Source organism: Acomys minous, assembly GCF_964271855.1.
Source record: "Acomys minous genome assembly, chromosome: 1".
Taxonomy (NCBI): Eukaryota; Metazoa; Chordata; class Mammalia; order Rodentia; family Muridae; genus Acomys; species Acomys minous.
Window position 1 is genome coordinate 61869260 of NC_140483.1, and position 24792 is coordinate 61894051.

General features: G+C 46.8%; 1 protein-coding gene across 1 annotated transcript in view; it reads left to right on the forward strand.

Moving 5' to 3' along the window:
- The window catches only part of TMEM163 (transmembrane protein 163), a 176635-nt gene that overhangs the window by 113033 nt on the left and 38810 nt on the right, over nt 1–24792 (forward strand). Inside the window, exons 3-4 of the mRNA XM_084793665.1 lie at nt 893–936; nt 2513–2604. Of these exons, the coding sequence (XP_084649791.1) occupies nt 893–936; nt 2513–2604 (136 nt within the window). The remainder of the gene's footprint in view (nt 1–892; nt 937–2512; nt 2605–24792) is intronic.

Sequence of the window (24792 nt, forward strand, 5' to 3'; positions counted from 1 at the left end):
AGTCAGCCCCAACCTTGTTTTTTGAGATAGGGTCTCTCTCTGGCTTCAGGGTTACCTTGTAATCTAGGCTGGCCAGGGCTGGGATTACAAGTACACCTACACCTGCATGCCTGCCTTTTTTCCTTGAGTGCTTGGGGTCGAAGTCACGAAGTCACGCTCTCAAGCTTGCACAGCAAGCATTTCATTTTGTCCCCAGCCGGCAGTATTTGTTTAATTACAACTCTGAGGTAAGGTTCCTCATATGCCTCACTGTAATAACTTGGGCATCTACTCCTTTGCACTCCGTGGCCCTCCAAGTAAAGACCTGGCATCGCCAAAGACCTCAAGGGCAGCCATTTTGAAGTCACGGTTGAGTCAGGTGGTCTTCCGAGCACACATGAGAAGGGGCCTTTTAACTGTGCAGGCCCACGGCGCCAAGGCCAGCGAGAACAGACGCACTTAGAGTAGAAATCCCACCAGGCCTCATAGTGCAGGGCCTGCGATCCTAAGCCACTGAGGAGACTGAGGCAGGAGGATTCTGGTTTCAGCTTCGCTTTGAAAATTTAGTTCCGTGCTCTCTGCTTTCAGCTTCTCAATCATCAAAGACACAGAAGCCATGTGATTGGCAAGTACTTAGTTGTTTGGGTTTGTTTGTTTTGTTTTGTTTCCTGAAGTTAGTTCTTGGATGTTTCAGAACACAGCGGGAGGGGAAAGTGTTGCAGGTAGAATTTGAAAATGATTTCTTCTTTTTGAATTCTTAGATTTTTTTTTTAAGACACTGATTTTTTTTTTTTAATCTAATCTCTCGGAAGTTTGCCCGGTGTTTAAAAGGCTGTATCTGATGTGCTGATAAACTCACGAGACACGTGACCCACGGAGCTGTCAATCTGAATGGTGTTTTCTTTCTTTTTAGCCGTCTCCGTCATGAGGTACAGCGCCTCTGCCTTCGGGTTTGCTGTAAGTAGCTGGAAGTTTTCTCACCCCCGCGAGATTCGGCACGCTTTCGCTTTCCCTGAGCCCGTGCCCCTCACCCCAGTCACGAAATAGACGGGTGCTTAGCAGATGCGAGATGGGCACGGGAAGTACAACTGTAGTGAAAACAAGTTCTGTGAAAATGGCAGCACAATAGAATTAAAGACATCAGGATGGGCTGTTTCCCAAGTGTACATCTGGGGGGCACACGTCTGTGAAGGGGTTGTTGGAGAGGATGTTCTTTGAAGGGGTTACCTCTTTGTGCCCTTCTGGCATGCATGTGGGTCTGGCACAGCCGGGTGGCACGTGTGCTGATGTACCTAGGGATATCAGGGGCTGAGAAGGACTGGGGCTCACACTAGACGTCAGTCTCTAGCCCTGCTAAGGGAAGCTGAGTTTTTTGCCAGTCTCCTGGCAGAGCTAGGTCAATGTAGGCAGGTATGCTGGAAAATTGGGTTACTCAGGGAGTTCCTTCCCCACCTGTTGCACAGACATGGGACACTTTCTACTGAGTCCCGGACCCACATCTGCCCTTTGTGTAAGAACTTAATGTTTTCAGAGTGTTGCTTTGAGGGTGTTGAAAATTCTTTTAAGAGTCTTATGATGCATGTAGACTGTCCAGAAAACAACACACAAGCATACTGATAACTAGAACACAAAGTACATATACACTCACCTAGAAAGAAATACTCAACATACACACACACAGAGATACATATACAGTATATAAACACAATTAGACATATACAGCGTGCACATCCATCCAAAAGTAAATACACAGCACAGACACACACATGCATGCATATACACAAAATATATCCATAACCACACATATCAGCTACACACTCAAATCTCTCTCTGTCTCTGTCTCTGTCTCTCTCTCTCTCTCTGTCTCTCTCTCTGTCTCTGTCTCTCTGTCTCTCTCTGTCTCTCTGTCTCTCTCTTTCTGTCTCTCTCTCTCTCTCTCTCTCTCTCTCTCTCTCATTCTCTCAAAAGCACAGAGCTTTTTATACAATTTCAAATTGTTGGTAGACTTCCTGGACCTCCTGACCTAGCTAGAACACTTCCAGTGAGAGCCAGAATTAGAATTTGCACCCAATTTTGTTTTTTGTTTTTTGTTTTCCTTACTATGTATAGGAAAATGCCAATGTCATCTTGCCTCTCACAGGAAAAACAATTGCATGTATTTCAGAAAAATAGTTCCTCCCATTCCAATCTCCATAGTACTGGGATCCCGGAGTTCTGAGAGCAGAGCCAACCATATAAGGGCCACATCCCTGCTACCAGGGCTCCACCATGGAGTTCAAAGTGGCTGCAGGAAGCATGCAGAAATGTATTTACTCAGAGATGCTTAGTCAGACTCACTGGACCATATAAGGGCCACATCCCTGCTACCAGGGCTCCACCATGGAGTTCAAAGTGGCTGCAAGAAGCATGCTGAAATGTATTTACTCGGAGATGCTTATTCAGACTCACTGGGTCATTGCGCAATGGGCCCGTGTGCTCATGGTTGTGCCTTGCTGACTCTAGAGAACCACTAATGTCCTGTCTCCTTCTCCAGTTTGACGCCATCCTGGATGTGCTGTCCTCGGCCATTGTCCTCTGGCGTTACAGCAACGCAGCCGCCGTGCACTCTGCTCACAGGGAATATATGTAAGTGGATTCTTCTTCCAGAGCCTTGCCATCACCTTCAGCACGAAGCCTCCTTCCTTCTTCGTCCTCATGTTGAGTGAAGGGTGCAAGTTGCCTCTGATGGTAGCTGATGTACTGTCAGCCATGAGACAGGACTTTCCTGGGCTAGTCACAGGGACACGTAGAGCCTTTGTAATTCGTTCAGGTCTCTGATCTGGAGTCTGGAGTGAATATTTTCTTGTCTGTCCCTCTATTCATCCATTCACCTACTTGTCCGTCTGTCCGTTCTTTCAAACATCCATCCATTCATGAATCCATCCATTCTCACATTCACACATCGACCCACACCTGTCCATCTGTCCGTCCATCCATCCATCCATCCATCCATCCATTCTCTTAGCCAATCACTGTCCAAGTCTCCTATCTACATTCCCCTCCTTCCCCTCCCCCTCTGTCCTCTCTTCCTCTTCTCTCCTCCTTTCCTCCCCACTCTCCATTTCCTTGGTGTCTCCATTTCCTTGCAGGGTCTCACAGACCCTAGGCAAGTCCTCCGCCACCAAACTGCATCCCCAGCTCTTTCCATCAGATTTGTTGCTGTTTTGTCTGTCAACTTTTTAATCAACAATTCAATACTTAATCTGTTACTATTGAGTTTTTAGTTTGAAATAACCTGATGAAAGACACACCCATGCATATAAAACCCAAATACACACAGACATTCATGCTTTGAGATCCTCTACTCGACACCTCTGGGTCTGCGCTATACCTCAGTCCCTCCTTTGAAACAGTAGAAAAGAAAGATTCCTCCTTTGCAGGATTTTCATCATGGGCACATATATTCCTACACAAACACACACACACACACACACACACACACACACACATGCACGCATACACACACACATACATTTGTGTGTATATGCAGTTGTATACATGTATTGTTTGTATATGCATGTGATGCATGTGTGCCCACATATCATCACATGCAAGGCTTCCCCTGGCCTCTGTAGGTTGGGCATGATTGAACACCAAGGAACAAATGCTCCTCTGTGTGATTCTGGTGCTGCCAGAGAGAAGGTTCTGATGAGTGAGCATCAAAGGACACTCAAACATGTAAGTAGAAGTGTCTCTTTGGTGTCAGGGATTTCAGGCAGGAATATAGCTGAGGCGGGATGAGGTGAAATGTAGAATTTCTTGAAGGATGACAGCATGTAGATTCGTAAATGACAGTTATATGTGCAAGTGTTGGATGTTGGGTGTGTATGCATGTAAAGGGCAGAAATCAACCTTAGGTTTTATTCTTCAGGTGACATTCATCTTGGTTTTTGAGACAAGGTCTCTCTCTCTCTCTCTCTCTCTCTCTCTCTCTCTCTCTCTCTCTCTCTTTTTAATTTTAAAAACTTTTATTTTTTATGATTAGTTTCCCCCTCCATTTCCTCTCTCCAAACCCTTTCACAGCTCACCTATTATGCTAAGCTGACCAGTGAGCCTCAGGGATTTGCCTATCTCCACCTCCTTGGTCTGGGGTTATAGGCCTTTTTAGGAGGGTCCTGGGGGTGGATATCAGATCCTTTTACTTGTGTGGCAAGCACATTTCTAATGGAGCTATCTTACTAGCTCTGGTTTCACTATTTTTACAGATCCCCAAACTGTGTATGTTCCTCACAATGCAAAGGCAAAGGTGATGCTCTAAGCACCCTTGGGTGGTTGTTCATTGGATAACGATCATGAATTCACTTGGAGATTCCTAATCTAAGGATTAAGCAATACTTATAATCCTCCATATCACCAGCTTTAGTTAACGCTTTAATCTCTGATTAAAAATTTATGAGATCACTGCTGGCTGGGAATATATTTGCATATTAATGAGCAAGAACAAACAATGAGGATCCCGATTAGAAAAACCATTGGTTTTCAGTTAGTTTCTAGAGAGTAATATCAGAGCAAACAGAGAAATATCCACCTGGCCTTTTTATGATTTGAAATCATAGCTCTGGAGTGAATCTTGAGTTTGAAATTGCCAGTGTAGGAGATGGACGCTCTCCTGCACTTGGCCACATGGAACAGAGTGTGCAATGCTTCCGCCTCGCTACAGAGTGTGGCCTCCATAGTTTTCTTTTGCTGAACAACAACAACAACAACAACACCTTTTACAAAACTCACATAGCTTGAAATTTGATTCATTTTTGTGTGTATGTTCACGCATGAGCATGTGCGTGTGTGTGTGTGTGCGTACCTGTATGTGAAGGGCAGAGGAGAGCCTTGGATGTTGTTCCTTGGCAGCCATCCACTTTGTTACTTTTAGACAGGAAGCCTCACTAGCCTGAAGCTCACCAAGCAGCTTTAGCTGGCTGACAGGAGCCCCTTCCCCCCTCACCCCCCACCCCAAGCGATCTACCTGGTTCTCCCTCCCCAGGATGGGGATGGCAAGTGTGTACCTCCAAAACCCATCCTTTTCTTAAAAAACCTCTGAAACTTGAACTCTTGTCCTCATTCTCCTGCAGCACATTCACCCAACGGGCCACCCCGCCAGCCCCCCAAATTCACCACTTGTGAGTTTGCCTAGTTGTCTTAAGTATTTCGTGCCATTGTGATCCAGCCTTGTCATCCTGCAAAGCTGCAATTGATTTTAGTCAAAAGGCTCAGAAGTAAGTCCCCATGCAAGAGAAAAAGGCTATACTCACCAAACATTCCCATTTCTTCTCCCCCAGGCCCTGGTAATGCCATGTTACCATCCATTTCTATGACTCTGATTACGGTTGGGTAGCTCATAAATGCAGTTTTACCGGTATGGTGTGAGCTTTCCTGGAAAGAAGAACACACGCCGATCCACTCCTGATATGGAGTGATCTAGTGGGAGCAATCAGGGTTTCTTACAGGAGCATGGGCAACTGTGGGTGACTAAAGCCATCATGGCAAGTGCTGTTCACTTGAAAGGCTCCAGAATGGCTGAAGAGCCAGCCTCAGAGCATGATTTAGTACTGAGATGGGAAAAGCTCCCCCTAGGTGTTGGTAGCACCATCCCATAATCTGGACTGCAGGCTGAGCATCAGTACCCATCACTCCCTGAGTCTGTGCTGTGGGCACAATATCACTAACTGACTTCCTGTCCTGCCACTATGACTTCCCCTCCAAGGTGGGGCAACACTGCCCAACTGTGAACCGAATTAAACCCTTCCTTCCTAAGTTGCCATTGTGAGGTACTTTGTCACAGCAATGAGAGAGGAGGTACCTAATAGACCCCCCAGAGAAACGTCCTCCCTTCCCCTGCAATAGGTAACACTTACATATCCTTCAGGAGGGCAGGGCCCCATATGCTCTTTACTACCCCAAAGCTTCCTGCTCAGTGTCGTATCTGCTGAGAGTTCAAGAGGGTGGCCACATTATGCCTGAGTATGCCATGTGGGTGCCATATGTGTGTCATGTGTGTGTGCTGTGCGTGTATCATATGTGTCCCTGGACTCTTGGAGGTCAGAAGAGGACATTAGATCCCCTGGAACTGAATTTTAAAAATGGTGGTGATCTGCCATGCGCATGCTGGGAGTCAAACCCAAGTGCTCCAGAAGCATGGTGAAGGGACAACACGCGACCCCCCTAAAGGATGGTGTTCTGCAACATGGCGTTCTCGCCACTGGCTTTACTCAGCACACACTCTCCCGGCTTATCCCTCTTGTAGAGAGTGACACAGTGTCCTTCTGTTTGCAGGCTGAATACGATTTGATGTGCTATATCAATCCCGCATCCATCCATCAGTGGACATTTCCATTGCTTCCACTTTTTTTTTTTTTTTTTTTTTTTTTTTTTTTGTGATCAGGACCAACTCTGCTGAATAGCAGAGTGCCTGTGTCTCTCAGGATCAGTTTCCTACACCAAGTGGGATTGACAGATCACGTGACAAGTCTTTTAACCTTTTTCTCCCTCGGAGGAAACTTCATACTACTTTCCAAAGCAGTTATTAGTTATTTTAAAAAGATCTCCAAACTATGTCAGTTACTTTAAAAAATAGAATTGTTTTAAATATTTTAAATTGTATATGTGTCAAGGAAGTGCACAAGAGTGAGGACGGGGCCTACACACATGAGGAGGCAGTGTTGGAGCCGTTGGGCCTGTGGGCACAGGCAGCCTTGAGCAGTTCAGTGTGGAACCAGACACTGCAAGAGCTCTGTGTACAGTTACTGCTGAGCCGGCTCTGTAACCCCTACCAATCTCTTTTTATATGACTAATAGACTTGCAGATGGTGGACATGTTAGGCTGAGTTCTCTAGAGGAGCAAAACTGATGGAGTGAACATACAAGACCAAGAGCATTTGCTAGATTAGCTTACACGGCATGCACTGGGTAGTCCAACCGTAGCCATCCGCATGCTACAGGGGCTGAGCACCTGGTGGCTGCCTGGTCTGTGAAGCTGGCTGTCCAGGGCAGCCACACCATTTTAATGAAAAGATCCCTTACTTTCAAAGAGACTGGACCTCATAGCCACATTAATAGTGCATCTGAGGTCCCTAAGGACTTGGCCTGACACCCTGCTGTGTACTCAGCATGTTTGTTTAACTTGCCATTAAGAGAACAACAGAAGAACCAACCTTGCTTGCCTTGGGTTTTCCGCACAATCAGCTTTTACTACTGAAGCTAATTCATAGCTTTAATCATACATTATGTACTCCTCAATGCCCCGACTCAAAGCAGTGTGTGTGTGTGTGTGTGTGTGTGTGCGTGTGATGTATGTGTATGTGTGTGTGATGTATGTATACGTGGTGTGTGTGTGTGTGTGCGTGTGATGTATGTGTATGTGTGTGTGATGTATGTGTGTGTGATGTATGTATACGTGGTGTGTGTGTGTGTGTGTGTGTGTGTGTGTGTGTGTGATGGTAATCATTTGCTGAGAACAACCAACAGGTTGGAAGAAATCTTGTACAACATATATTTACCATAAATGTTGAAAATAACATGGCTGTAACTGACAGCTTCTGTCCAAGGAATGCTTTATTTTCTGGGTGCTTTGGGGTCAGGTAAGGTCAGCTGGAGTCAGACTTAACTCTTGACACACTCCATTAGAAGGCCTGGGGCTCTAAGGGCACGAGCTGCTCTGCCAGGGGACCTGGGTTCGATTCCCAGCACCCACATGGCAGATCACAACTCTCTGTAACTCTAGTTCCAGGGGACCCGACTCCCTCTTCTGACCTTCATGGGCACTGACACAGTGCATGCGTATGCACACATGCAAGCAAACACATGTAAACATAAATAAATATTTAAACAACAACAACTTTCTCTTAAAGATTTCTGTAAAGTGCCTTCTTCCTTCCCCATGTGGTTTTTTTTCTGTGCTGCTCAGTAAATACAGAACAAAGGCTTTTGTTAGAGGCTCCAGCAATCAGGACAGACATACACATGAGAGACAGGATACAGACAAGCCAGAAACACAAACAATAGACAGAAGACACAAGGAGAAAAGTGGAGAATTTGTACTTTGGCTCACTCTTGGTCAATGAATTCAAAGGGAGGCACTGCGCTTTCTGACCTTAATGTAGCATCGATGCATTGTGGTGTCCCTGAGTCCGTCTTTAATGCATTTCCCCAATGCATCTCAGCAGTCCCAATCTGCTGGTGAAGGCCCAGAAAATTCTTAGTTGCTGGTCTACAGTCCATGCTTGAAAATGAAAGAAGGTAGGGAGTGGTGTCAGCTGAGGAGGGCGGGCAGCAGTAGCAGCAGGCTATGGTAGATGCACTTAGCAGCAGGACATGAAGCCAGGCAGGCACAGCTTGTCTTTCCGGGACCATTGACATCTGGGCTGCAGCTGGAAGGGGCCTCCTACTCTGGGGGAAAGGGAGGCCATTCCCTCTGTCACTAGATATGCTCTCACAGCCTGTGATGCCGCCTTTTCATGTGTTGATGTGCTTGTTCTGTACTTGATGAGACCTCTCTGAAAGGCTCCCATGATGCCACTGGGGTGAATCCTGTGTCAATACCTAGCTTGGAAGCCCTACAGTTTAACCGCTGAAGTCCTTCAGTGGCATGAACAACACCATCTGGCAGTCCTGGCCTCTGCAGAGCCCAGCCAGGTCCAGCCTCTTTTCTTATAGCTCCCAGCACCACCAGTCCAGAGGTGAGACCACCCACAGTGACCGGGGCCCTCACATAACAGTTATCCATCAAGAAAACGGCCATAGGCCAGTTTGGTGGAGGCATTTTCCCAGTTGAGATTCTCTCTTCAACTTGTCAAGTTGACATAAAACTAGCCAGGACACATAAGTTCTGGGGCTTAACCTCAGGACTTCAGGCTTGCACACAGTGCTTCTACCCACTGAGCAGTCTCACAGACCCATAAGAAACAGGTCTTTCACCCAGTGCGGCCCAGGGAAGCTCTGTCAACCTGACACAGTCTAGAGTCATCAAAGAGGAGGCACTTCAGTTGAGGAACGGCATAGGTCAGGTTGGCCCGTGTGAGCCTGCCTCTGAGAAATTGTCTTTATTGGTAACTGATGTTGGAGGGTCCAGCTCCCTGTGGGTGGCACCACTCATCAGGCTAGGTAATCGTTGGCAAGTAAGCAAGCCAGAGAACTAGCTAGCAACCGTGGCTCCTCAATGGTTCCTGCCTTGAGTTCTTGCCTGCTGTCCCCCCCCACCCCCAGGGATGGAGTGTGACCTGGAAATGTAAGCCAAATAATCCCTTTTCTCCCCAGTGTTGGCCAGAGAGTTTTGTCACAATGACAGGAAGGAAACTCGAGGAGCTCCCCTCCAAGTTTAGAGCACAGCAGTCCAGTAGGCTCCTCTACGGTAGATGAAGAGGCAGGATGCTGTGGGCGAAGCTCAGCCTTAGAGCACTTGCTTAATAAGCCTTATGCCCTGGGTACCATCCCCAGCATCAAAAACAAACAAGCACAGGGGATTTGAAAGTGAGAGAAGACTATCAAGGGAGACAGGGAGGTGCCAATTATGGAGGCTGTGGGGAGAGATGGGTATACTACGTGGGACTTGGCAAGGCTGAGCTACACTGTCTTAGCCATTCTCAGCCCTGTGCACCTTGTAAGGCCACAGGAAGGACATCTTTCTGCTGATGTCAGCTGCCAGGGCCACTGGGCTGCATGCCACAGAAGGTACAGCCTGGTGCTCTTTGGGAAGCCTCTGACATTTTACATATGATAGCTGCACAGGTGGGGCCCCACACAGACTCTCCAGGCCCAGCTGTCTCCCTGGGCCTCCCGGCAGCTCCCTGAGAGTGAGAGGTGGCAGCAGATGGGGGGGGGGGGCATTGCTCACTTCTACAGGCTTTTCCTTCCACAACTGAGTCAGCAGCACAGCCCAAGACACTGTTCTCCAGTTCCAAACGCACATGCAGATAGCAGGATGCTCGGCGGTATGCCGGCAAGTGAATCCGAGTGTTCTAGAATGGGTGTTCTTAGAGGTTCCTAGATGCTCTGTGTGTCTTTCAAGTGAGATAAATAGGCAACTCTGGTTCACACCCAGGAAAACAGCCCTGCTCTCTTTTCAATTTGCTGAGCAAATGACTTGGCTTAAGAGCTCCCAGCTAGCAGGATGGCTCCAATGGCGCCTGCCCTTTTGATGCTTGGCATCAACCAGCATATTTGTAAAGTTTGGGAAAAGCTCCAAAACCTAAAAAAGAAAAGTAGCTGATTCCAGGCCAGCAAGAGGGCTCAGCAGGTAAAGGTGCTTGCTGCCAAGCCTGCTGGCCTGAGTTCAATCCCTGGGACCCATGTGGTGGAAGGGGGGAAGTGACTCCTGAATGCTGTCATCTGACTGCCACATGGATGCTGCAGGATGTGCCACTCACCCCAAATAAATAAGTAAAAATAAGAGCCATTTTTTAAAAAAGAAAAGTAACTTATTTACCAAAAGAGTGATAGATTGGTGGCTTGCTTCTGGTGCTGGAGCCAAGTGGCCTGCAAAATTATATGCCACAAACGTTTAATACATCCTTGCAGCTCCCCCAGCTTTTTGTGGGGTGTTTGATCTGGGCCCTAAATCAGAAGGTCTGGGGAAGTGAGCCACATTTTTTTCCCTAGCGCTCTTCACATCACAAACCTTGAACATGTTTCCTATCAACTGCAGAAGCTGGTCTAGAAGGACGAATATTTTTGCAGGTATACTCAAGTATTGGGACACAAAGCAGGAGGAGCCTTTTAGGATAATCTGAGCTCACTTGACTTAAAGAGTGGATTCTGTCTTGCTGAAGGAAGAAGGGATTGCCTCTTCTGTCAGAAGCCTTTTCAGAGTCGGACAGGCACAGGGCTTAAGCATGTGGTCCTGAGTGGTGTGTCTGTGTGTGTGTGTGCGTGTGTGTGTGTATGTGTGTGTGTGTGTGTGTGTGTGTGTGTGTGCGCGCAAGCATGTGCTTAGGGAAAAGGGTATGTAGTCTTGGTCCCTGTCATCATTGAAATGTGACCCCAAAAATATATGAAATAAGGTACAGTAGCATTTATCTGCAATCCCAGCACTCAGGAGGTAGAAACAGGAAGATTAGAAGTTTGAGTTGTCCTTGTCTATGTTGTGAGCTTGAAGGCAACAAACAAACAAACAAACAAAACCACGTCTAAGGAGACAGTTGCCTCAAACTGTAAGTGAAGATTAGAAGCCTGTCTCCTTCTGTGGCTTTCTTGGGAATAATCAAAGGAATAGCCAGAGTTGATTTGTCTCTCTTCTTGGTTTTCTTTTCTTTTCTTTCTTTCTTTCTTTCTTTCTTTCTTTCTTTCTTTCTTTCTTATAGAAGAACTTTGGGCTTGGATGATAGCATCTTCCAACACTTATTCTTTGGCACTGTCAGCCAAGAAACACATTTATTCTTTTACTTTTATTTTTTGAGACAGGCTCACGTAGCCCAAGCTGGTCTTAAACACACTACATGGTCAAGGGTGACCTTTGACCTCCGCCTGATCCTCCTGCCTCCACTTCCCAAGTGCTGACATTACAGATACGTGCCACAACATCCCATCTATGCAGCGATGGGAACGGAACCCACCAACTCGTTGTATTAGTTACTTTCCCCCTGCCCCCGCTATGATAGAACAAATGACCAAGGCAGTTTATAAAAGAGAGAGTTGAACTGAGATTATGGTCCCAGAGGGTTAGAGTTTATGATGGCAAAGTGAAGAAGACATGGTGGCAGGCGGCCGGAGCAGCAGCTGAGAGCTCACATCTTTATCCACAAGCAGGAGGCAGAGAGTACAATAGACATGACACTTCGTTTTTGAAACCTGAAAACCCACCCCAAGAGACACACCTCCTCCAGCAAGGCCACACCCACTGATCCTTCTCAAACAGTTCCATCAACTGGGACCAGTGTTTAAACGCTGGAGTCTGTGGTGGCCGTTCTCCTTCAAACCACCACGTTCACACATGCCAGGCAAACACTCTACCAACTGAGCCTAGACCCAGGAGGTTCTTTTTCTAACAGCGGATGTTTGTGTGCTCAAGTCTGGCTTGACTGTATGTCTGTGCCAAGCACTTTGTAAGACACCCAGAGGGGATGAGGCCAGCCAGCTTCACCCCCATGGATGTAAAAGGAGAAGGCGGCCAGTGTGGTGACTGCGGAGGTAAAGAGGGCTGGGAAACAGCACTCCCAGGTGGGTTGTGAGGAGGGGGTCAAGGGCAGTCACTTTTCAGAGACAGTGCTTACCGTGATCCTGAGGCTGGCTAGAAAAAGCCTGGACATCCAGCATTCCTAGACAGAGAGTTAGCCATTGGTACTTAAGGAGGGGCCATCTGCTTCTGTTTGAGAGCCAGAAAAGTAAGTTCCCGAGGCTTGACCTAAGGAGTGGGGGGCCTCACAGCTGGGGCCTCATGAGCCTCAGAAGGACCTTGTGATTATAAGAGAAGCAGGCGGCCATGGGCAGGTTATTAAGCCTCGGGGTGAAGTGCCCTGTTTATAATTAATGTGAGCTCAGCTGGTTCGCTGCCCAAGGAACATAATGTGGTTGGGAATACAGGAGGCTCTGCATCATTTCTTAAAAAGAAAAAAAAAAGAGAGAGAGAGAGAGAATACGTTTTTCATTCATGTCACCAATTATTGCTGGGATGCATATGTGAAAAAGAACTGCCCTAACATTTAATACCAATCTTAAAGTGTTCCCTTGCCCATGGTTACCCCATCTCACTCTCCCCACCCCCCTTTGGAAATGGCAATCACCAGGAGCAGTTTGGTGCACGTACTTCCAGCACATTTTCTTTGCAAATCAAATAGAACATGCACGTGCATGCCATACACACACACACACACACACACACACACACACACACACACACACACACGGCTAGGTATGAAAATGAAAATGAAACCTTTCTCTACATATTGCCCTGTTAAACACCCCCCCCCCAATCTCAAAGCCAAGAACAGTTTCCAAATCTCTTTCTGATATGCCCAATCTGTTCCTTTACTGACTTCAGAGTTTCGCTGTTGGCACTATGTAACGGCCTATCCGGGGATCCGGATTGCTTCAGCTTTTGATATATTAAGCAGGGACATCTCCTATTGCCTGAATATGAATCCTGTGTTTGAGATGCAGGGTTTATTTTTTTTTTTTTAATGTGAGACAAGAGTTGGAGAGATAGCTCAGTTGGTAAATCATTGGCCACGCAAACGCGAGGACCTGGATTTCAGCCCCAGAGCCTCCTTTTAAGAAGCTGGGCATGGTGTGTGTGCTTACTACCCCACTGCTGGGGAGGTGACTATAGGAAGGTCCCCGGGGCCCTCTGGCTAGCTATCCCAGCCTGTCTGGTGAGTTCAAGCCAGTGAGAGACCTTGTCTTAGAAAAATGAAAATTAAACAGCGTGAGGGCTGGGGAGCTGTCTCAGCGGTGAGAACAAACGCTTCTCTTTAGAGGACCCAGATTCCATCCCCAGCACCCATGTCAGGTGGCTCGCATCTGTCTTATGTCCAGCTCCGATGTAGTGTGCACCCTCTTCTGCCCTTCACAGACACCTTGCACCCACACATACATGTCCATACACAGACACATATTCACGTAATTAAAAAATAAAATCTAAAAAAAAAAAAACCAGCTAAGATTTATGGTATGCTTTGGTTTCCACATACATGCATGCACGCGCGCGCGCGTGCGCGCGCGCGCGCACACACACACACACACACACACACACACAAACATGCACAGAGGCATTTAAGCCTCGAGTTTTAAATTCCTTGTATCCTGGCCCAGACTGCCATTCTGGGTAAGAAGAAAAGCTGTTTGGGCCACAGTGTGAAATGGAACTGAGACCTGTCAGTGCCCAGGCATGGTGGGTGGCTGTTCACCTCCAGATCTGTAATCTTGATTGTTCATGGAGTGGCTGCGGGGACTAGAAATTCTGCCAGCCCCAAGTGCACGGGGAACAAGGAGCGTATGTAGGGGATGTGAGGCTCACCTACTTGCTATGCGCGTGCAACCGGGCCCACTCCCCAGGCGCTCCTCACTGTGCGGGCACAGCTGCGGGCCTGGATTTGGTTGCTTTGCTTAATGTCATGAGTAACTAAAGCCAGGGACAAGGCTCACAAACAAAAGGCTGCGCAGAGCCAGGCCTGCCTCGCTCACTCGTAAATGAACCAGCCGTTTCTGCTTTTCCAGAGATGCGCAGCAGTGGTAGGCTCGGTTAGAAACAAGTTCACTCTTCTCTATTATGGAACTGACATTTGCAAATATCACATCCTATTAAAGCAAAGGAGGGTTGTGAGGGCGACTGGGCTGATCTGAGCTTTGGGGAGAAGGAAAGGGACTGAGTGCTATCTCCGCCTGTGTTGTTTTTGCCCTGAAACAGTTCATCAAGACTGGCCTGGCTGAAGCATTAGTGGGGGAACCTCACAGCATTTGAGGCTTGTCATGCGCTGTCTGGACATGAGAGGGGAAGTGTGCAAGTGAGTAGATTTGGGGGAGCAGTCGTCTTTTTTTTTTTTTCATGGTCGTCTCACTATAACAGCAGAGGCTGGACTTGGCCAAGGCAACACCTTCTACCTGCGGACTCTCAAGCATAGAAGGACGGGGTTTTGGGAGCCTCAAGGACACAGATCATGATTATTTGGTCTTTCAATGTTTGTTTTTATTTATGTGTGTCTGTGTGTATATGACAACATGTATACAGATGCCCTCAGAGGCTAGTAAAGGGTGTCAGACGCCCCTGGAGCCGGAGTTGCAGGGAGGTGTGGGCCGCCTGACATAGGTGCTGGGAACTGAACCCCTCTTCTCTTGAAGAATAACAAGCAGTCTCCACTGCCGAGCTGTCCTTCCAGCCTCAAGATTGTGGGTTTGTGCTGAACATATATACAGCTGAACTTGGCTCTGAAACCAGGCAGGTTCACCCCACTTCCTTCCCCAGTCTTCATGTCCTACCTCCTGCTGATCTGGGATATTAAAGCGGCACACACATTGTAAACAGCATTTAATCAAACTGTCTGACAGGGTTTCATGTAGCTCAGGCTGGTGAGAATGGCTTTATGCTTCTGACCGTCCTGCCTTCAGCTCTGAGTGCTGGGGTTACAGGTGCACAGGACCACACCTGGTGTACAGTCTGTGTGGTACCGGGGTTACAGGTGTGCAGGACCACACCTGGTGTACAGTCTGTGTGGTACCGGGGTTACAGGTGTGCAGGACCACACCTGGTGTACAGTCTGTGTGGTACCGAGATGGACCCAGGACTTCAAGCATGTGAGGTAAGCACTGTACCAGCTGAGTTACATCCCCAGGCTCTTAAAGAGTACTATTTTGTGGCAAAGTAGGACACATGCAAATCCCTTTACTCTTTCCTATATACTGTGATGGAAGCTGACAATAAAAAAAAATGTTCACTACGGCTCAAAAGAATCATAGCATCACTGAGGAGGTGTGGAAAGGTAGGCAGAATGCTTTCTTCTTGGATTCTGTGTCTTATGATACTGGTCTGGTCCATTTCAAGGAAGCCTCAGTGCTTAAGGGTGCTTGCTGCTAAAGGACCCGTGGTCAGTTTGCAGCATCCATATCATGCAACTCAGAACTCCAGCTGCAGGGGATCCAAGCCCCTCTTCAGGCCTCCAAGGGCACTAAACCCACGTGTGAAAACCCACACATAGCTGTATACATACACGATTTAAAAAAAAAAATCATCTAAGGAAGCGTGTACTCCATGTGTATTTGTATGTGTTCATGCTTGTGTGTCGGGAAATTTATTGTGGGAGAAAGTAAATTTGCACATTAGCGGCTTTGCAGACATAATTACTTTGATTTATTCTCCTCCCAACCCTAGAGGGAAGGCCAGGTTATTAGATTTAGTTCCACAGAAGGCATCTGTTAGTGAGTTAATGAAAAAGCCTAAAAGCTGTTATTCAGGCTTCTTTCTTCTTCCACAGAATACAAATGGTCCTGGTAGGATGACTGAAGCAGGTCTTCTTTGGATTCCTCTGAGATCCATTTTATTCTGGCCCGGGCGGGGGGGGTGGGGGGCGCAATCCTGAGGAGGCTTTGTATCCCCCTTTGTCACTTGCCTAAATCTGAAGACGGGCGATAGCTGAGGAAACTGAGGCAGGCCTAGGATGAACTTTAAGGGACATGGCTGGGGAGGCAGGTGGTGTTCCTACATCTGTCACTTTGGATTTGAGGCTCAAATGGTGTCTCCCTTCCTTCCTTCCTTCCTTCCTTCCTTCCTTCCTTCCTTCCTTCCCTGTCGTTCTGACAACATGCTGGCAAAGGCGACTGAAGGATGGAGCTGTTTCTTTTGGCTACAGTCTGACAGCCCAGTCATCCAACATGGCAGGGATGTTGCGGTGTCAGGTGAGGCAGCCACATAGATGGTCACGTTGCTCCCCAACTCCCAGTCAGGAGAAAGAAAGACAAACAGTGGCGGTCACTTTCTTCCTCCTTTGTATTCAGTTCGGGACCCAGCACATGGAGTGAGGTTGTGTGCCTCAATTAGCCTGGTCTAGAAGTTTCCTCATATGCATTCCCAGACACTTGTCTTCTAAGTGATTCTAGACACCCGGAAGCTGGCAAACATGTTAACTGCCACAAACGGGAGCATGGATTATTCCTGTGGGATCTTGGAAAGGGCTGAACTGGCTGCTCTGTTGCAAGTGGCCTTGGTGACCACCCAGGGTCACTTACCCAATGGCATCTCTATGACAATCTTGGGTAGTGACCATGCAGGCTCCACTTGAGTGCAAGTGACTTTTCTTTTCTTTTTTAATTTTATTTTATTAATTTATTCAAATTAAATCTCTATTGTCATCCCATCACTTGTATCCTCCCATTCTTCCCTCCTTCTCTCTTTCACCCTATTTCCCTCCCCTAGGTCTATGACTGAGGGGGACCTCCTCCCCCACTATATGGTCATAGGCTATCAAGTCTCATCTTGGTAGCATGCTTATTCTTTCTCTGAGTGCCACCAGGCCTCCCCACCAAGGGGAGGTGGTTAAATATGGGGCACCAGAGTTCATGTCAGAGTCAGTCCCCACTTTCCACATAACTGTTGAGAATGTCCTGTCCATTGGGTAGATCAGAGCAGGGATTCGATGTTTACTACTTGTATTGTCCTTGGTTAGTGCAATAGTTTGAGCAGACCCCCCTGGGCCCCGATCCACTCATTATGATGCTCTTCTTGTAGGTTTCTAGGACCCTCTGTGTCCTTCTATTTCCCCATCTCCTATATTTCTCTTACCTAGAGTCTCAGTAGGATGTCCTCACATCTATCCCAATCTCCTGGTGAGTGAAGACTTTTGTGGGACATGCCTTTTGGACTACGATAAATGAATGCTCATACAGAGGTTTTTCAGCACAGGATCTGATACAGAGTTTAAAAGAAAGCAATGAGCTAGGGAGACGGCTCAGTTCACAGAGGAGGGTTGATCCTCAGAACCCACATTAAAAAGTCGGGTGTGGGGGCTGGAGAGATGGCTCAGTGGTTAAGAGCACTATCTGCTCATCCAAAGGATCTGGGTTCAATTCCCAGCACCCACATGGCAGCTCACAGCTGCCTGTAACTCCAGTTCCAAGGGATCTGACACCAATGCACATAAAATAAAGTTTAATTAATTATTGGGGAAAAAAAGCTGGGTGTGATGGTGCCTGCTCAAAATCCCAGTACTGAGAAGATAAAGCTCTCAAAAAAAAAAAAAACCCCAATTGTATAAAGTATGTGTGTTCTAACTATAACAGGGTTTCCTAGTATTCTAATGAATGTATATTCACTTACAAAGTGAAGCATATCACAGCATGAAAACAAAGACCGCCCTTTATCCGGCCATCCAGAGAAAACAATGAAGGTGGTACCCCCCTCCCCCATCTCTTTTAGACATGCCCAGGTTCATAGGCTAAAAACTGGGTCCCTGCTATGTGTTCTGTTATATCTCCTGCCTCTATCACCACAGAATTTTCTAGTGGAATTTTCTTTGTTCTTTAGAAGCTCTTGATGGACTCTCAGTGTCCGTGAATGTCACATCTTCTGGGTGCAGCGTCTTCTCATTCAGTAAACACTGTGTAGGGGCTGATGACACAGCTCAGGCGGGGTCGAGTGCTTGCCTATAAGCATCAAGCCCTGGGTTCAGGCCCCAGCGTAACTTAAACAAGGGGCTGATCCCAGCATTCCAGAGGTTAAGATAAGAGGGTCTGAAGTTCATCTTTGACTATGTGGTGTGTTCCAGACCAACTTAGGCTACATGAGATCCTGTCTCAAAACAAAACAAAATCATGCTTTCCCCTCTCCCCCTGTGACACAGCATTGAATATAATTGCACAACTTTGCATTTATTTGGTTATTTTTCTCAGGAGTAACATTCCTTCAAATGGGCTCTCTGCTCAGAGTTGTTTTATGTAGTACTAATCCTCTGAGGGGATTATGGTCAGCATCAGATATTTCACATACAGAAGTGGTAATTTAGGAGGCAAGATACTATCATTAAAACTAAAATGGCTTTTAAGGATGTAACCCCAGAGACCTCAGCCCGAATTGATTGCTTAACTAGTCGAGATTTTCTGCAGTGATCACTGAGCTCTGGGTTAGTCCACCTGGCTGCACTTTCCCCTCTTTGCAGAAGTTGTTATAATGGGCCTGGAAGGCTGTGATGGCTCCGTAGGTGAGAGCACCCGCTGTGAAAGCGTGAGGATCTAAGTTTGAAATCCCAGCATCCCTGTAAAGAGCTGGGCATGGCCACATGTGCTTGTATCCCAGCATTGGGAGGCAGAGACCAGGTGAAATAAAGCAGCCGGACTCTGGTTCAGCGAGAGCCTCCTTATTCAAGATGGAGAGTGACGGAGGAAGACAGGTGATGTCCTCGTCTGCCCTGCATGTGAGTCCGTGAACAGGCACTCCGGCACATTCTCTGCCTCCGTCTCCCTCTCTCTGTCTTTCTTTCTTTCTCTGTCTCTGTCTCTCTTACACACACATGAGAGAGAGAGAGAGAGAGGGAGGGAGAAGAGAGAGAGAGAGAGAGAGAGAGAGAGGGAGGGAGGGAGGGAGAAGAGAGAGAGAGAGAGAGAGAGAGGGAGAGAGGGAGAAGAGAGAGAGAATGTTGTGAGAAACTTGCCAACTGCATTGATAAAATAAAAATAGAGCACTCTAGGCAATGTCCTGATTTACTAGGTTAGGAGCCATGGAAAATGAAATTGAAATTCTGCCAGTTCCATTTGTTCATGGTGGGCCTGGGTCAGACTTTCCTCGCATTGAGTATGTGTAACTCGAAGAGTAGCCATCCAAACGTCTGAAGCAAGCCTTTCTTAAAAAAAAAAAAAAAAAGATTTTCATCTCCAAGATCTACTTAGAAATCTCCGGATGTATTTTTAGAATATTTTCCTGCTCTATCGGCCAGCCAGTGGGTTCTGTACACTAACGTGAATGGTGGCTCCGTGTTTGGGAGGATTCAAATGGGACCCAGCTGCTGTTGAACTGGCCAGTGCCTCTATTCAGGCCCAGCGTAGGCGCGCGCATGCGTGTTCTACTTCCATTCATTTCCGCTGCTGTGATCAAATATCCTGACCAAAAAAAAAAAGCAACTTAGGAGAGAAAAGATTTACAGTAATTACAGTCTGCCGTTACAGGAAAGTCTCAGTGTGAAGCAGCTGGGGCCCTTCCATCCACAAGACCTGCACCTGGGGAATGGTGCAGTCTACTTTCAGTCTGGGCTGTCCTCCATTCATTAAGATAGTCACACGCCCAAAGGCTGTCCGATCCAGACTCTTTATTCTTGAGAGCGCTTTCCAAGAGATTTTCGGTTGTGTCAAGTCGAGCGTGAAAATGAACCATCACAGCGTGGGCAGAAAAACTTGTTCAGCTTTTTTTTTTTAAATATATATATCCCAGACTTTACAGCAGGGGCACCAATTTCTTCCACTGACTAGCAGCTTAGGCATATGAAATTGCATTAGGAAATGCTGCTTAAACTGAGAGAGATGCTGAAGTTAGTGGCCCACCACCAACCAGCCCTGGTGGTGAGTGAGCATGAAGCCTCGAAGTGCTTGATAATGTGAAAGTCATTGATGTGCCTTAAAATTGATTGATTAATTAATTAATTACTAGAGGCTCCCTTTCATGAGGCAGAGAAAGATGTCTGCGTGCTAACGAAGAAAAGGTCGAGACGCTGGGGAGAAAAGGCTTTGCAGGTTTTTCCAGAGATGGATCTGGAAAGACATTACTAGCTTAATATGTACACACGTACATCTATGCACAGATACTCACATGCATGCACACATAAATATATTCATGCACGGGCACACATACCTGTAAAGCAAATGCCATATATGTACAGACACATAGGAACACACCTAACTGTGTATACACACATATACATGTATGTATATGCATATACACAAATATGGCCATACATAAGCATATACATGCATCTCTATATACCAATACACACACACACACACACACACACACACACACACACACACACACACACATCCATGTGTATACATATAAACAAATATACCTAAATGAAAGTGAAATTTGGGGGCTGCAGCTAGGGGGTGCAGTGCTGGTTTGGCACATGTGAGGCTTTATTTCCCAAGCCTTGCCAAAGAACAAACAAACAAATAAATAAACCAAAAAAAAAAAAAAAAAAAAAAAAAAAGCCCCAACCAAACAAGCCCCAGACAACCAGAACAAAACAAGTTCCAGAAGCTTAGAAATGGCCCGTCCCTATTGTCTGTCAGCCAGGGTCAATACAAACTTGAGCACCATGTCCCAGCCCTCTCCTGTTAAGCTCGGTTTTTGGCATGTGACCTTTTAACAAGCTGGTGGGTAATTCCCCAATTGATGTTTGATGACGTTCACGCACACTCTGGCCCCGCCTCCTCACCCAGCTACAAGCCATTAAATCAGCCATGGTTGTAAATTGCATATCCCTTTCACCGGGTTGAATCAGGGAGCCTCCCCCTCCCCCCAGAGCGTGTTAATGGTTAATAAAAGTGCTGTGTACACAGGCGTCCTTGGTCTTAAACACGAGACCCTCATTCTGTCACTCACTTAACTACCTTTGGCTTTAATAGGGCAGATTGAATGCGGAGCTGTGATTACCCAGCGCCTCATTAAGCAAGCACTGTGAGGGGTGGGGTCCTCCCTCCCCATCTGTCAGAACGCCAGCAGGCTGGTGCTTAGGGAGACAGGCCTGCTGAGTTGCTGCAACACACCCGTGCACTTTTCTTTCTTTCAACATGCATGGGATTTGATCTTTTCCCTCTTGTTTTTTTATTTTTTATTTTTATTTTTTAAGAAAAGCAAACATCAGATTAGTTCAAAACCAGTGGGCAACAAATTAGAGCAAAACGGGGCAGTTGGAATAATCCTTGGATGAGCTGATATAAAATAATTACGGGGCGCTGATAAGAGCCTTTGCTTTTTATTGCACCCTGAACCATTTGACTCCTAGGGCTGGCAGTGTGTCCACACGAGGCTATGTATCTTATTAGTGAAACAAAGAATGAAGGACAGTGATTGTCAGATCTGTGACCCCAACACAACACAGGCACAGGGGACTCCATGTGTGTGTGCCCTAGTTGTGAGATTTTGTGTAGGGGTACACACATTCCATGCACACACAAGGTACCCTAGTATTGGAACCTTAGTTGATGCTAGCGCCTAAGGTATTTATACTAATAATTGTTATCTTGTTATCCCTTATCATTACAACCATTTTTATTATTTGCAACTCACCTGCCTGTGTAGTTTCTTCTCCTTTAGGAGCTACTTAGAAACAAGTAAGAGAAGTGGATTGTTTTTGATTGGCTGAGTCTTCTTTTGAGTGTGTGTGTGTGTGTGCGCGTGCAGCTGCATGTGTATACAGAAGCTGGAAGTCAGCCTCAGGAGTGTTCCTTGGGCACTGCCCACCTTAGTTTTTGAGGCAGAGTCTCTCACTGGCCTGGAAGTTCACCGATTGAGCTAGACTAGCTGGCCAGTGAGCCCCAGGGATCATCGAGTCTCCATCTTCTCAGTGCTGGGATTTCGAGCAGGCACCATCACGCCCGGCTTTTTAATGTGGGTTCTGAGCATCGACCCTGTTCACAGTTGAAAAGCAGCTACTCCGTGAACTGAGCCGTCTCCCTAGCTCACTGCTGTCTTTTAAACTCTGTATCAGATCCTGTGCTGAAACACCTCTGTATGAGAATTCATTTATTGTAGTCAAATAGCTGGTCCTGGTACACAGATGGCAGAACTGGGCAAAGAGGAATTACATAGCTTCCCAGAGGTCAGGATGAATGGCAAACTCCTGTAATACAGCCTGACACTCTGTTTGCTGAGCCTGGGCTCTCAGTGGCTTCCTTCTGCCTTATTTTATATATGTGTGTATATACACACACACACACACACACACACACACACACACACATATATACATATACATATATACAGCAAGAAAGCAGCTCAGTGGAGCCTAAGCCTCCTCCAACTCTTAGACATTACATCACTGTGATGGATCCCACAGAAATTAGGGGAAGGATTCTCTCATAGAGACACCCACATCTTCAACTAAAGCTTTAACACATGAATCCTTTGGGGGATGTTGATTCTGTGTTTGTGGACCATATGACTGTATCACATAAAACTATGTGCATGCATATGTGTCTATGCAGGGGTGTGTGCACATGAGTGCGGGTAGCCATAGCAGCCAGAAGAAGGCATTGGGTCTCCTGGAGCTTGACTTACAGGTGGTTGGGAGCTGTGTGACAGAGAGGCTGGGAATGAAAGGCTCACTCTTAACCATGGAGGCATCTCTCTAGCCCACATCCTGTGAGCCCCAGGAACCCCAGTACTGACTCCTCAGTGCTAGGGTCACAGGTATGTCCCACTGTACCTGGCTTTTATGTAGGTGCCAGGGATTGAATGCAGGGCCTTGAACATCATGCATCTCACTAATTGAGCTCCTCAGCCCCACAGCTGCATTTTTTTAAAAGGGGAGCCTCAGCATTTTGTGACTCTGATTATGGCTTTCAATGTAGCTTTAAATTCAAGAATTTTTAAGGAGTAGCCCCATGAGGTAACGGCTTTTGTATTAATTATTAACATTCTTTTCTCCAGATTATAATGTCTCGGAGCTCTAGTGTATTGGTATTCTGAATAACTTAAAATAATTCTGCTTAGACAACCAGCTTCCCAAGAAGGAAGGTGGACAGCTCAATTGGTAACGCACTTGTCTTGCAAACAGAAGGCCCTAACTAAGTTCAGTCTCCGAAATATAAAAAGCCTGCCATGGCAATGTGAGCTTGTCCTAGCCCAGAGGAGGCAGAGACAAGGGCATTCCTGGGCCGGTCTGCCCACCCAGCCTAGCCTACTCTGGTATCTCCAGGATAGTGAGAGACCCTGTATAAAAACCTGATCAACAGAGTAGCAAGTGAGGCTCCGCAAACCAGCTTCCCGTCTTGAGGAATGCATGGCATTTCTTCTTAAATTTCTCTTTACTCTCTGGTTCTTTCCTCCCCTACTGGGAAACGATAGCTCCTCTTCAGGAGTAGAGTATGTAGGTCACAGGGAAGGTGCAGAGAGAAACAGGAGCTGGCCACAAGCCTGGTGCGCTGACACTAAGCCAACAGCTCCCTCCTAAGAAGGATGTGGGGGAGAGCCCACAGTTTGTGCACTGCTCATTGGGAAATGCATATTTTCCCCTAGCTTGCCAGTGAGTAAATAATACCTCCTGTTCAGTTCTTGCAAATAAATATGTACCTCAAACCTGTTGACTTAAAATAAAAATTGTCAATGAGCCGGAAATCCTTTCGCCATGTCCAGACCAGAATTTCGGCTTCAGGAGTTTTGTGACTGAAGGGAGGGAGGGGCCACAGTTCTCGCGCTTCCTCAATGCTAGTGCCCTGAGGAGATCTAGAACCCGGGACTCTTGTTCCTGCCCAACTTACTGCCTTTAGCAAGAGTGCAGCTCATGTTAGAAAAAGAAATGTGCCTGAGTCTGCATGGAAGAAGTGTGTGTGTGTGTGTGTGTGTGTGTGTGTGTGTGTGTGTGTGTGTATCTCTTTTTATGTCTTTGTCTCTGTCTTCGTTTCTCTGTCTTTGTCTCTCTCTTTCTCTGTGGTGTGTGTGTGTGTGTGTGTGTGTGTGTGTGTGTGTGTGTGTGTCCTCTTCTGGCCTCATCAGGCACTGACACTCATATGCACCACCCACTCATAATTAAAACTAAAATGAGAGATGGTTTGCACTATATGAGAGGGAGTGTATTATGATTTAAATGTAGGTACTGCGCCATTTTATTTTTTTAAATATTTTATTTTAAAATGTGTATGGCTGTGTTGCCTGCATGCACGCAGGCACACACATGCACGTCTGCAGAGGCCAAAAGAGGGTGTCAGATGCCTTGAGACTGGAGTTACAGATGGGTTTGAGCTGTCAGGTGGGTGCTAGGGATTGAACCTGGGTCCTCTGGAAGAACAACCAATGCTTTCAACTGCTGTGCCATTTCTCTGGCCCTGTGCTGATTTATATGCAGATTCTTGGCACTGGGGATTCGAGAATGTTCTATGCAGATAATGAGGCACAATGCACAGGCAAGACGCAGTGCTATGGTCCATCTATAACATGCTGGACAAGACAGCACACTTCCTCTATCCAGGACACTAGTGGGCGTTCATGAAACTGGACTCGCTAACACTGTCAAGTTGGAAACTTGAGAGGCGCAGATGACTCAGGAGGTAAAGTGCTTGCCAGGCAAGAATGAGGACTCGAGTTTGATCCCCCAGGAACCACGCTAAAAGATGGTGTGGTGAAATCCATGTGAAATGCTAGAGGAAGGGAGGAAG